Consider the following 14,175-nt stretch of genomic DNA (forward strand, 5'->3'; position numbering starts at 1 on the left):
TCCTCCGGTTTTTCCCCTCCACATTTAGAATCAACATCACGCGTCTATGGGCATTGAGACTGCGACTATACATTTCCACGTGACGATAAGTCACTTGGTAGAGCTATCATTTGCGGCCTGGTCGATTCTGAAAGCGAGCTATAATAACATCGCTCAGTGGGCCTTACCTGGTAAAATAACAATTTTCTCGGTTGAGTTTCTTTCCCACGATGGTTGGACTTGTAGCTCGATGACTTGAGTAAGGCGGTTGCCCATCGAGTGAGACTTTAATGATGGAGCGACGCTGTTTCTCAAAGGCTACCCGCCAGCCAAGGGATAAGGGGTGACACATCACCCTACAGATTTGCCACCTTTCCCTCTTGAGCAACGCTGACAACGGCGGCCTCGGCTTTTGCTTGTGGTCCATCACCACTGTTCGATATGTCGAGGAAATACAGGAGTGATCGTCCACCCCGCCGCCTTCCTTCAAGTCCCAGTAAAGTTGGTATTTAATTTATAATCGCCAGCGGAAGCACATTTTGTTTCTTATCGATGTTACTTCACGGAGGTCCCCGTTTAAAGAAACGTTGACATTTAGCGACCAGCACCCTTGGGAAGTTTCGAGATCCGCCTCCGGCAGTGGTTGGACTCAACCCATTATCCTTGCGGGGGTAGCTAAAGCATCAGCGCTTTGTGGGATGTCAACGGTTGTTGTTCTACGTGTCGAGGAGTATTGCGAGTAACCAATGAGGAGGCGGACAGAAGGAGGTGCGAGCGGGTTGACAGTCAAGGATGATGTAATGTCACGGGTGGTGTAAGAGGCACCTTCGGGAACAAAGGGGGGGGGGGGGGGAGGAGCCGCTCAAGGGGTTCTTAAGGGGGACCCCCGTGACGAAGGTGCGGTCGTCGTGGGGAGCCAGGGTAAGGATCGGCTGCAAGGGGTCTCTCTCCCTCCTCGTCGCGGTGTTGGCTGAACCCCCGCTCCGGGCAGACGAGTGGGAGAGCCCAAAAGGGTAGCCGAGGGAAGGACCCAAATAGTATTCAGTGTCCGGGGTCAAGGACCGAGAGAGAGTGCACCTACAATGGTGCGAGCTAGGATGACGAGTGTGACAGTGATTTAATAAACGGCAACAGCCCTTATACTATTCATCGTCTCCGCGTGGTTCTACTGCACAACGTACGGAACAGACTCGCCCCTTGCCATAGGAATGTAGATTTTCTAACACTGGTGGCTGAAACCACCACTTTAAACCTTAACATATTTTGAACTATTTTGATTTAAAGCTTTTCGTGATTGCAGCAATTCATATTCTTAGCTCTTTCGGTAAAGTCACGTTGAAGGGAAACAATAAAATATATATAAAACAATCAAAAATATTATTTTATTGTTTCCCTTCAACGTGACTTTACCGAAAGAGCTAAGCATATATATTTTGAACTAGTGAAGATAAAAATATTTTCATGACAGGGGACAATCGGTGACGAGGCTTCCGAGCAGAACATTCACCGCGTCACGCGAAGCCGATGAAACGAACCGCAATGTAACGGACGTAAATAAAAACGGGGGACGGGAGTCATTTTAAACTCGGGCGTGCTAAAATTAATGACGCTTATTATCAGATCTACTTTTGGTTGTCCCCTGCATAATCTTCCTTCGTTGCACGTCACGCTGCGCCGCGGCTCCCGGCAGACCGTCTCCGCGGCACAACGAGCGGCCTCGTCTCCTGTCCGCTCGCCACGGGACCGCGACCGTCACTGCCAGGCGTTTGTGCTCCGTGCTGGCAGCGCCCCTCCCCCTACGCCCCACCTGGAACGCCATCATCTCGCTGCACGCTTGCAGCACTCCGGGGGCCACTGTCATTCATATCCGTGAGATAATGTGCGTCGATGTGAACCCGCACAATTATGATCATTGCCTTTATTTGCCATGGCGCTCGAGTCTCCAAAATACTCGAAACATTAGTTAACACCGCCTTAAAAAGATGAACTTTTCATGCCGTTTCCAGTTATTGAGCCAATTACCTGGTGGCATTTGCAGCATCCATGATGGGCAACGCACTGGTCTCTCAGGTCTCAGGGGCATGACGGTGGCTAGGAGATGTTTACTACCTCGCCTGCTATGCAGGAGGACATGGGTTCGATCCCAACCTTAACGCCAAAATAATTTGGAGTTTGCACGCTCTCCCCGTGGTCGCGTGCATTTTTCCCCGGGCCCTCCGGTTTTTCCCTCCACATTTAGAAAGGTGCTTTTTAGAGTATTTGGCTGCGATAAATTTCCACGCTATAAGCCACTTCGTTGAGTTGTCATTTGTGGCCAGGTCGCATCTGAAAAACAGCTACATAGCTTGGCAGTACCTGTCTGGTAAAATAAAAAATCGTTTCGTTTTAATTTGGCTTGTTCTGCTCTTCCTGCATTTCAATCTTCCCTCTCATGCCGTCTTCCAACCTTGTTTTCACAGCCTTCTTCAGTGCCTCTTCCCACCGCAGACATCAAATGATTATGTTCTCAAGAGCAACTTCTCACGAGACACCAAAAGTGACTCCCGTTTTCAATTATGTACAGCAGTGTCCTCTCCTATTTGAAAATCCTTTCATGTACCGACTCGTTTGTACTCCCTGCTGTCCGGGGACTTTGAAGTATGAATCTGTAGCATCACATATACACATCATTCTATTCTTGCCTCATCTCTTTTCTTCATTGCCAACGATTATCCGTCCGTACAAAACAAGTGGCAAGACAGTTTTAATTTGTTAATGCTTTGTTCCTCCAGATATTTATCTGTGTCAAGTTAACCCTTGCCATGGCTCGTGCTCATATGTGTGTTGAACTTCTTTCGCACCGTACGTAGTCAACCATGCTAATCGGAGGTGCACGGGAAGGACAACAAACTAAACACAACGAGTTTTAAACAAATGAGTTTACAATCAAGATGATGATTTTAAAGTGCACAGCTCCAGTGGATTCCTACTGTCGGCAGGAAGAGCGTTCCACACAGCCGTAGAAGCGCATCTGAAAGCGTGCGATGAAGTGACCATCTTGGTTGGATGCCCACAGTTTGCGTGAGTGGTTAATGCTCCTTGACGAGATCAGCAAGGTTATGTTTTTGGTGCAGCTTGCTTGGATGTTAATTTCCCACCACAGGCACTTAAATCTACTCCCCTTTGAAGGTTTCGCTTTCTACAGTAGTAGTTAATTTTTCATGCACTCCCGTGACAATTACCACAACATTTGGCCTTTTTCACTGTGCGGAATACGGTCCACGTTTGAACAGTCTTTCTCTTGGCTCTTCGGCACACCCAGTTAATCGGAAAATAGAATTCCAGATCGGATGTCGTCCATATATATAGAGGCCCAGACTGGATGCCACTGAGGTCAGGGATCGGTAGAAGGAATACTGCGAAGAAATGTCCAGAGCACCACGAGACACGGGGGGGGAGAGCTGTCAACTCTTAGACGAAACCGAATTTGGACCACCACCAATTGTAAAGACCCGCCGACATTCTCAATGCTCGCAGTCCCCTACTATTATTTGGGTCTTTCGGTAAAGCCACGTAGATAGAAATCGAAACGTCGTGATATTTAAAAAAAAAAAAAAAATTCTATCTACGTGGCTTTACCGAAAGACCCAAAGAATATCAATTCCTGCAGTCACAAAAGCTTTATGTAAAGTCCCCTACATCGCGAGTGGGGGCAAGCGTGTCCCAGGCTCCTCTCCTTCCCAGAACCCAGGAGGCACCGAGTTTGGACTCCGTTCCACGCACTCTGTACCCCCCCCCCCACCCCGGCTGCCCCCTTCCTCCCGTATTACGGTTCGTGGCTTTTCAAATTGAAAAAAAAAAACCCAGCAGCAAATGAAGAGTTAAAATAATTGGACGTAAGAGGAAATTAATGATCTACTAAGTCAACATTGAAAAAAGCAGGCGAGGGTGTTATCATACATACATCTGTACAGAAAGTCTGAACGGAGGAGAATGGCCATTTGATTCAAGAGTGATCTTCAAACTGCTACGAAAGTAAGGGAACATTAAACTGCGATTTAAAGCTTTCGTGACTGCAGGGATTCATATTCTTTGGGTCTTTCGGTAAAGTCATGTTCCGAGCATAAATGGACTCGTCCGCATGACCAACCGCCAGTTGCTGTCCGTGGTGCTAACGGTAAGAAAAAAACGCCACTTTTTTATTTTCTTGCTGTGGCTTTCACACCTGATGATGATTGCTTGTGTTGCAATCGAAACGTCGTGAGAATTGTATTGTTTTTATTTTTAATATTTCCTTTCTACGTTGACTTTACAGAAAGAACCAAGAATATTAACATAAAACTGTGCCTTAAAATAAGAGGAGGGAGGGGGCAGGGGAGACGCTACCGCTCACCGACACGATCAAAACACCGCTGAAGGTAACGCGGACGGTAAACGACAAGAAAAAGAAGATACTGGTGAAACTTGCAGGCGTTAGAAATGTTCTAGAAGTTACTCCAAATTTACTCAGCACTGAATCTATCTGGAATGTTCTGGAAAAAAGGTCATTTGAAAATATCACTGTCCTGGTCACAAAAGCAAAGCTTGAGGGGAACAATAGCCATTTTCGATACTTTTTAGGCATAAGCAATTACGAAATAACACTTACTACCCAGAAACAAAAATCGTGTTAGTGTAATTATCAAGTCTTTTTTATAATCGCACACCTTGCGTAACACGATAAGTACTCGAGAGCGAAGGCTGGCGAGTGCGTGCGACTGCACTTACTCGTTTGAACAACACGTTTGCTCACAGAAGAGCCTACTGTGAATCTAATCCACATCTGCAGGGGGTGGGGGGGGGAACACCAGAGTGGCTGGGGCAAGTGGCTGACATCAGATTTAACGACGACGACAAAAAGTGCGCACTGCGATGGGATGGAAAGGCAAAGGGGGGGGGGGGGGGGGGAGAGGTAATGAATTCCCGAGTCTGTCGGCACGGACTGGTAGGGGACAAGGCAAACCACTTCGCGTGGCAGGGCCGGCGAAGCGCGAACTCGCACGGCCGAGATCAAGGCGGGCGAGTAAACGCGGACAAATTCGTCGTTCTTTGCGCGCGCCGGAGAGCAAGGCTCCCCGAGACAGACTTTTCTCGCGTTGAATCCTCAGACGAACGGCGGCGGTGTTACGCGTGCGTGTGCACATCTTGTATTTATATAGCGCTGTTATCCAAGGCGCTTTAAAAGGGGTTACGAGCGGTACAACGAGGGGAACTGAAGGTGATATACGGTGACGGGGTATGGGGGAGGGAGGTTTAGTGTGTACGGGAATTACGGTGGCTGCCTAGGTGGTGGAGGGAAGGATGGGGCCAGGGATGAAGTGGCTGGGGTCTTGAGGGAGAAGCGGAAAGCGGACAGGGAGGGTGCTCGCCGCTTCACGTGCAGGGGAAGTTTGTTCAAGTGCAAGGGGGACAGAGACGGGGAAAGGAGCAGAAACGGTGGATCGCGCACAAGGAGGAGAAGGGGGGAACGGTGTTGTTGAGACGAGGGAAGCAAAGTGCGGTGGGGTAAGGCCGTGGAGAGATTTAAATACCAGCTCGAACAAACGGTGACGCGCGCCGGTATTCACTCACGAGCTTTCTTTGACTTTGGCAAAAAGTTTATAAAGTCGGTAAAAAGGAGTGCAAGTCAGCCCTCTAGCGCTGTGACTCCTACCCAAAAGTGCTCTCCCGATCTGTCCTGGAAAATAGCGAAGAGGTTTATATATTGCTTTATTTATGTGGCAGGGTTCAATGGATACGGTAGTGCTCCGACAATCACTGCATGGGGGCGGCTGCTGCTATGGGTACAGCGGTAACAGCTCATACCCCGGGGCAGCGCTCATATTCGATGTGTCCAATTACCCGAGTATTTGGACGTATTTGGGGTACGCCGGTGCAGCGTAACGCATCGGTCCTCGTAAAATAGTCTGACGATGTTGCCGTTGCCCTCGATTGAGCTGCAGACTCTCCATCAGAAGTTGCACTTCAGATTCGGCAGCTGCTTTCCCCATTCGAATGTGCGACGCCGCGAGTGGTAATCTTTTGATGCCACCATCCGCCAAAATAAATGACTCCGGGAACGAATCGAGGAACCGCCCGACCAAGTCGAGGGCAAGAGGAGTCTAATCTGCCTTTTGAGCACGGAGCCATCCAATCGTCATCATGGCTGGAGGCTGCTATACGGTGACAGGCTGCAAAAACTTCTTCGTGTGTTGAGCTGCTCATAAACCGTTCGTCTTCCGACTGTTTCGATATCACAAGAACTGATTTTGTGACGCACCACCACCACCCCCGCAAGATTTTCTGACCGGAGCTGCGAATTGCGGGGAAAATAAAAAAAAATTACTGCACAAAAAGCGCTTTTTATTTTTTATATACCGCACACCAGCGGTGTTGTACCGCCAACACGTTCACTTGCCCCAACACCCTCGTGGATGTTTCCCATCGTCAGTGGCCACATTAAAGCCTACAAACATAAAATCGGATCCATGTGCTCCTGAAAGAGTATGCTCATGAACATAGATATAATAAAAACAACACAATACAGTGGTCCGTTGATTTACGATGCCCATCGATCAACGATATTTCGATAAACGATCTTCCTCCCAAAGGGGGTCCCCGGTCCCACTGTCTCTCTTCACGATAAGTTTACAGTATCACACGGGCCCGTCAATTTCGGCCAATCGCAGCTCCCCCAAGTGGACTTGCAGACCTTGGCCAATCAGCGACGCCATTTCAGCCAAAAATCTTCTTAGCCTAGAGTAAGAACTTGTATTTTATGCTCTATGCATGCAGATTTTAAGGTTCCATTTATTCATTATTTATCCATGTGTTTTTTATTAATATTAATGCTTTAATGTTCTTATAACGTGTATTTATTATAATTGCATGTCTTAATATTAGAAACTATGTTTATAGGGTGAAAAAGGTCAACGTCCGATCGTCTTGGAAAAAATTAAGTCTTTAACATGCATTTCCCGTATTCGATTAGCGATAGATAAAAATTAACGATGGTTTTCGTGGAACCAATAAATATCGTTAACCGAGGGAACGCTGCATTGGAGCCTGTGCAACAATCTAGGGTCCTGTTTGGTGTGAACAGACGCTCGTACGATTTTCGTACTCGTTTTAAATTCCTCTCGGTAAGCTGCTTTCAGTTGATAAGTGCCAAAAAACATCGTGTACTCTCACACACCTTTGGATATTTATGAGAATATACGTTCGGGAAAGAGCCTCTATATCTAGCATTGAGCCTAGTTTTATCAACTCAGCATTGAGGATTCAGAACACCTTAGCAATGGGCATTAGACAAGGCATTGGAATCCTATTACAAACCTCATCCTGATTAACTCACTCAGCAAGCAGAAAATAGTTTGGCCTTCATGGGCACCAAACCCCTGTTCAGTAACACTTGTTCAGGAAAATGTACTGAACAATTACTCCAAAAGTCAAGTCGAATTCTGGATCAAACAGGCAATTGAGCAGGGCAACGTCCGCTCGTGGGCCTTCAGCTCTGGATGGAAATTCCACGTTGCTCTGAGAGGGGGCCACCCTCTCCCAAGGGTGAAACACTGTCGACTTCACACACAACGGTCGCCGTTTTATTGACCCCACAGCGACAACAGGCTGAGCATATGGGGCGTGGCCACGTTGGCGAGTTGTGAACGACCTCCCCCGGTATACAGGAGGCCGTGTGTTCGACCCTAACCGTGACGCATGTATATTTGGAGTTTGCGGTGTCCCTCTTCCCGTGAACGCGTGGGATTTTTCCCTCCTAGTTTAAAAACACGCGTTTACAGCAACTGACTGCTATGACATTTGCACGCGATAAGCCACTCTGGTGAGCTATCATTTGTGATGGCCAGGTGGCTTCTGAAAAAGAGCGATATACATAGCTCAGTGGATCTTACCTGGTAAAATAAAAAAAGCATAGTATAGTATATACGTCGACTGGTATTGGAAGTTATGCCCTTCCGAGTTGACTTGAGCATTCTCTCCAAACCACCAGCTAGCTGGACCAACATTGGCAGCATTAGATAACGGACCGAGGGGGGGGGTGGGGGGAAAGGGAGGTGGTGCGAAACTTCTCTCTCTCTGTGCCGTACGTACCGAGCGAGCCCAGGATGAGCAGGATGGTGAGGATCCACACGAGCACCGTGGAGATGTACCGTATAACCAGCATCATTATGATGGACAGCACTGCCACGCAGAGACAACAGAGTAAAAAATGACGACGCCCTCTCCACCATTCCGGCACGACGTACACGCGTAACGTCGTCGATTTTTCTTCCGATTCCGTTACGGAAAAGGCCACGCGGGAGGGCTTGCCGCAGTTTGGTGCCAGCTACAGTACAGTGCGGCTGTGGTGCCGCTACGGTTTTCAGCGGTGAGTAACAAAATATTAAAAACAGCGGCGTTACGGCCGCTCTTGAAATAAAATTAATGCCGAACCGCTTGCGCGTTCGGGGACTCCGCGATGAACAGGGAACCCCACCCTGCAACTTGCAGATGTCTCGGAAGGACAAAGGGTTAAAATCGGCATCACGTTAAACAGCCAATATCGACTTCCGTGCATCTAGAGGATTGAAAAACACCTTAACCAGCGTCATAATTAGCTTTGCCTGGCGTTTTTGGCAATTGACTTAATTAAGAACATTTGAACTCACGGGCAATACGCTCCTCACAGAGGAATTGGCTGAACATCTTAATGTAGGACCTTCCTGCAAAAGAGTCTTGACACTCAGAGGCTGTCATGGATGAACAATTAATTAATTAATCATTACCATGCAGAGCATATACAATCTATGCTCTTCAATGCATTAAGCTGTCCAAGTTATCCACGATAGAAGTTCAACGTACAAACCTTTTTTAACTTCAAGAATGCTCTAGTGCGATATACGCTCCGTAAATGACATGTCAATATCTTGCTGAATATATCACTTGATAATATTAACAGTCTATAATATATAGTAAACAACACAAACTTAAACGCATTGCAAGCACAATTCCTTTTGGCAAGATAACTCACTTTAGACTTATTCTTTGGGTTTTTCGGTAAAGTCACGTAGATAGGTTAAAAGGAAATAAATTGTTGAAGATAAATTGTTATTTTCTTTGAACCTATCTACGAAGGACTTTACCAAAAGACCCAAAGAATATGATCTCCTGCAGTCACGAATGCTTTAAGTCAGGATTCACTTAAGACGCCAGCTCTTTTCGAGTTATTAGTGAGAAGTCATTTCTCCCCGGGAGTCAGTTGTGAAAACTTTTTTAATTGGCTTCTTGCAAGTGGCTGCCCTTGAAAAGACACGCGTTTTCGAGCTCCAACAGATAAATTTGGGGGAAATTAATGCAGTGTTCCGTCTGGATTGTGTGTGGGCAAACTGTGGCGTCGATAGAAAGAACGTCACAGAGTCCAATGCAGGAGGAGGGTCCTGCATTGAGACGTTTGGCCCATTTCATTCACGAGCGTTTCGCGTAGCTTCCTGTATAAAGTTCAAGTGCTGCGAGATTGTGCCACAATTACTACTGCTCTACGAGCAATTCAGAACATTAACATAACGTTACACTTATCCCAGAGTGCAATAAATCAGGGAATATTTTTTAGTTCGTTGGAATATTTATTTAATCATCAGGAAAGATTGAACTTCATTACGTCATTATTTTATTCGTGAAATTGTTAAAACCTGGAAGTTGTCCAGAGTCCTCGCTCTCGAATGGGGCGTTGGGCACTGTGCGTGCGATGAACGTTGTTGCCGTGTCGGCCTTCACAGGCGCTCGGTTCACAAGCACTTGCCCCAAAAGTCTGTTGAGACCACACGGGGGACACCTTTCTTGTTGTCTCCTCGCCGATTCGTACCGAGCGCGAGGAAGCAGAGGCCGATGATGACGTCCTTGCTGTTCATGATGCCGCTGATCACCTTGTGGAAGATGTCATTGCTGTTGATGACGCCGGCCACCGTCTCGGCGAACTTGATGAAGCACGTGATGTTCGTGGGCACGCAGCGGTGCAGCACCGGCTTGCTGCCGAGGGCAACCACGCACGGGACGGGTGACAACAACGACGCAAGTACGTGTGCATGCTGCAGTTATTTTGCACCGTGCGTAGCCAACTGCGCCAGTTGGAGGTGCGGGGGAGGGACAATAACAGAACGTTACAACAACAAACATACATAAACGTGATGTGAGTGCAAAGTATAGGAAAGGTAAACAAATAACTATAAAAAATATACAAATAACACTAAACAATTTTTTATCTTACCAGGTAAAGCCCACTGAGCTTTTAGATTATTTTTTTTTAGAAGCGACCTGGCCACAAACGATAGCTCAACAAAGCGGCCCATCACGTGGAAACTTATATAGCGGTAACAATAATCTAAATGCATGTTTCTAAATGTAGAGATGAGCGGGGAGAAGTAATGAGGGGGGACAGTCCATGGGCGATCTTGAAGAGGGCGAGGACAATTTTGTCGGCGATCTAGTGGGACTGGAGACTGGGAGCCAGCGGAGAGATTGGAGTGTGTATTGGTGTGACGTGGCGAGACTTCAATCCAGAAGAAGGCTGGTTGCATTGAAAAAGCGTCAACACGGTCGCAGAAGTAAAACCATCTCTGCCAAGAATTTATACATCACAACGATCCCCCATCCCAGAGGTATGAATGATGTTCAAATGACTACGCAACAAATCATATTGACTGGTATAATTTGTGAGCTGGCAGCAGCCATCGCTGAATGCCGTGTGGGATTTATAATAATAATGCCCTTAATTCAGGAAAGCCTCTCTGAATTTAAAGACCTTTTTTCAGAACGGTCTCGAATTACATGCGGCAAATTCCATTTAACGAGCGTCTTGCACGTGGACGCAAACTGGGGTACCAAGAGAACGATACACGACGTGAGGGATAAACACCCAAAACTTCCGCAAAAGACGGATTAAAAAATCGACTGCCTCCAGCCACCCTGCAGCCCAGTGGGGGTTTGAGGGTTTGACAGTTCTACGGCGTATTCACCAATGCTCGCCTACAAAGTGCTGAATTACAGGCGCGCGACACCCAGCGCCAGATATGACAGCCGAGGCAACGATAGCACTGGCACGATATTATGGCCCTGATGACGCACTGATGCCAATGCACTGAAAATAAAATTAGCAATGCAGGAGCGCATGCACGACATGTAAGTGACGCACGAAACATACAACCCCACCGTAACACAATTTACGATGGACGCGGGGGTATTTAAGGCCACTGACAGCGTTTCTACAAAGCATTCTGCAGCCCGCATATTGTGAGATGACAACACACGCCTGTCAAAAAATGAAGGTAATCAAAATTTCCCCGATAAACGCCGGCCAAAGTTTAACCCTCGGCAGCCGTCGCAACGTTGCCAACCATCACCGACGACACGCAATGAATCATGTTTTTTTTACAGAACCATTAAATGCAAATTGGATGCCGTTGTGACCTTTTACGCTGGCCGCTTATCTCCCCGTGCTGCTAAGCAGGCCGAGGCAAAAACAGCCTAAAGGAAATTTGGGAATGTGGCAGAATATTGGCATGAGCCCTTTAATCGCATTTTTCTGAGCGACTGCAAACGGAGAGGGCGAAAAAAAAACGAGCGGCACGGCGCGGCGCTTCCAAAAAGCGACGACGGGATTAGGGCCGCCCGGCAAAAAGGGCGCGACACGGCGAGCGGGAGATTACCCCGCCGTCAGTGTCAGCGCTAAGTCGAACAAACGAACAAACAAACGCCGCTCGCAATACCGCGCCTAATGAATGCACCGCGTGGAATCAAAGCAGAACTGCGGAGTAAGCGGGCTAGCAACGTCACGCAATTGTAATGAGATTACCCAAAGGTGGGCTATCGTTAATCCGAGTTCTTAATTTTTTTTTTATCAGATTGCATTTATTAAGTACTGCGTTCCACGATTACTTTAATGGAATAGAAATTAGCAAAACAATTTAATCATCTCGCTGGCAGCTTGTGATCATGCAAGGTTATAGCACAGTGGTTGTTCACCTTTTGGTTCTCAATCATTAAATGTGTAATGTTAATAAATACATAGGTTTGACGAAACAAAGTAGTTGTACTTATGTGCCTGTGCTTAATTTGTGATTTTGATTATTTACTTTCTCGCATCCCCAGGGGGTGCATGCACCCCAGGCTAAGAACCACTGATATTAGAGTGATTTATGGGCAGCCAATGCATGTAGATCAAGCGATGAAGTCTACAGTTGTGGTATCTTGCTGTTAAATCTTGGCACATTAAATTGAAACAACAAAGAAAGGATCACATATCGAATGTGGAATTATGTTACTTCTAAAATATCAGCTAACCAGTTATCAAAACTTGTTTAAAATTGCAAAAGTCACCTCCCAAATATTGAATGAAACAAATCAACACATAGTGTTTCAACGTGTCAAATGTCAACATTATTGAGAAGCAGAAAATTTTAAGACGTAATGTTCCGCTGCGAACAAACGTTGTGTATTCAAATATTGGAAGTACTTTCCGAAAATTACGTCAACATGAACATTACAATTATATTCTTGGTTCGGTAAAGTCACGACTTTACCGAAAGAACCAAGAATATGAATCCCTGCAGTCACGAAAGCTTTAAATCAAAACATTACAATTGTCTAAAATAAAAGTACAATTTATATGTATGTTAGTCATCAAGTTACAGCTGGGTTATTTGATTATAGCATGGGCTTAATTGTACCAATCTTCGGTTCGAGTGCTCAACGAATCCGATCAGACCAAAAAAGAAACAAAATCAAGTCTTACCTGTTCCCAAGTGTGCCGCTGGATGGGCGGTAATTGGCAGGGCCACGTCACACTTGGCGTGGCTTGTACAAGGTGGGTTTCATGCCTTCGCAAGGCAAGTATGTCGGGGGTGCCTGCCATTTTTTGTTCAAGGGCTCGAGTAATAATCGATCACAATGAAAGCAATCAATTGTGATCATGTAATCGATTAAGCAACTTAAATAAGCTAAATGCTCCAGCTGTACAATAATCTTAAATCAATGAAGCAAGAGAGCAGGGCTCATCACTGTTGGCAGCCCTGAGCCAGCGTTGAAAATTTCAAACACGTATTGTGGGGGGGGGGAGAGAGCCAGTCTTTCCAAAGCACATCTGCTGCTGACATCTAACAACCGCGGAAGGAACCCCAAACCCCAAACCAGCATATGACCTGTCAACCTCTCCGAATGGGAGTGAAGCCACCGCAACCAAAGTGATCTGAAATATCTACAGCAGCACAAATAGAACTACCACTTAAAAGTGTAGACAAAAATGTCTACATGCCCATGCATTCTACCGTCATGTTTAAATTGAGCCCCATCATCACTGAGGTCAATACGAAGGTTGACAACCTCGTAGGAGGTCAACAGTGGGGGTGTCCTACGTGCAGACTGGCCCCAGTTATGGGAACGTGCAATTTTAATCACGGGCTCAGTGGAATATATGACATAGTGAAGAGCCGCACCCACACACGCCCTGACCTTCTTTTCTTCGTAAATCTATAATGAGATGTTAACTCCGTCGCCTGGTATACAGGAGGTCGCGGGTTCAATCCCGACCCCGACGCCTGCCGTATATTTGGAGTTTGCTGTGCGTCTCTCTCTCCCCGCAGTCGTGTGGATTTTTCTCCGGGTCCTCCGGTTTTTCCCCTCCACATTTAGAAACATGCGCTTAGAGTATTTGGCTGCTATAAATTTCCACATGAGCCACTTCGTTGAGCTATCATTTGTGGCCAGGTTGCTTGTGAAAAAAGTCTGAAAAGCTCAATGGGCCTTACCTGGTAAAATAAAAAGAGATTCAGTTTTAATTGCCATTCGGCACGGCTGTGAAGCACGATGAACAGGCGTGGTGATTGCATCATGGTGGACTCAATACCTGGCTGGCACCGGCAGCTTGGGACAAGTGCTCCCCGCGAGGATGTCTTTGTAATCGGCAGGCTTCACCGAGTAATCGCAGAGGCTAGAACCTGCGAATAATAAATCACACGCGAGAAAAAAAACACTTTCAACACACACGCCACCTTAAGCACAGAATTGGCCAGCTGAAGGGTGTTCTTAACGCTCGCGTTACGACTCCGTTGCATCACGTGCCAACGCCGCTTTCGCTTCCATTTTTGTAAACAATCAAGATAACATCCACTCGCAATGCCGTGCATCACTTGGGGCATTAACGGAATAATT

The 14,175-nt window shown here is 46.7% G+C and overlaps 1 protein-coding gene across 3 annotated transcripts in view; it reads right to left on the minus strand.

Annotated features, from left to right (window-relative positions):
• The window catches only part of SLC44A1 (solute carrier family 44 member 1), an 87,959-nt gene that overhangs the window by 35,049 nt on the left and 38,735 nt on the right, over window positions 1-14,175 (minus strand). For all 3 annotated transcript variants that reach the window (XR_012946847.1, XM_032970770.2, XM_032970769.2), the window contains exons 5-7: window positions 13,871-13,961; window positions 9,836-9,999; window positions 8,086-8,175 (exon numbers count right to left, since the gene is read on the minus strand). Coding sequence is in view for 2 of the 3 variants with exons in the window: in XM_032970770.2 (XP_032826661.1) it covers window positions 8,086-8,175; window positions 9,836-9,999; window positions 13,871-13,961 (345 nt within the window). In the remaining variant the exon portion in view is untranslated. The remainder of the gene's footprint in view (window positions 1-8,085; window positions 8,176-9,835; window positions 10,000-13,870; window positions 13,962-14,175) is intronic.

Source organism: Petromyzon marinus, chromosome 44 (assembly GCF_048934315.1).
Source record: "Petromyzon marinus isolate PM22_M1 ecotype Great Lakes invasive population chromosome 44, UKy_Petmar_22M1.pri1.0, whole genome shotgun sequence".
Taxonomy (NCBI): domain Eukaryota; kingdom Metazoa; phylum Chordata; class Hyperoartia; order Petromyzontiformes; family Petromyzontidae; genus Petromyzon; species Petromyzon marinus.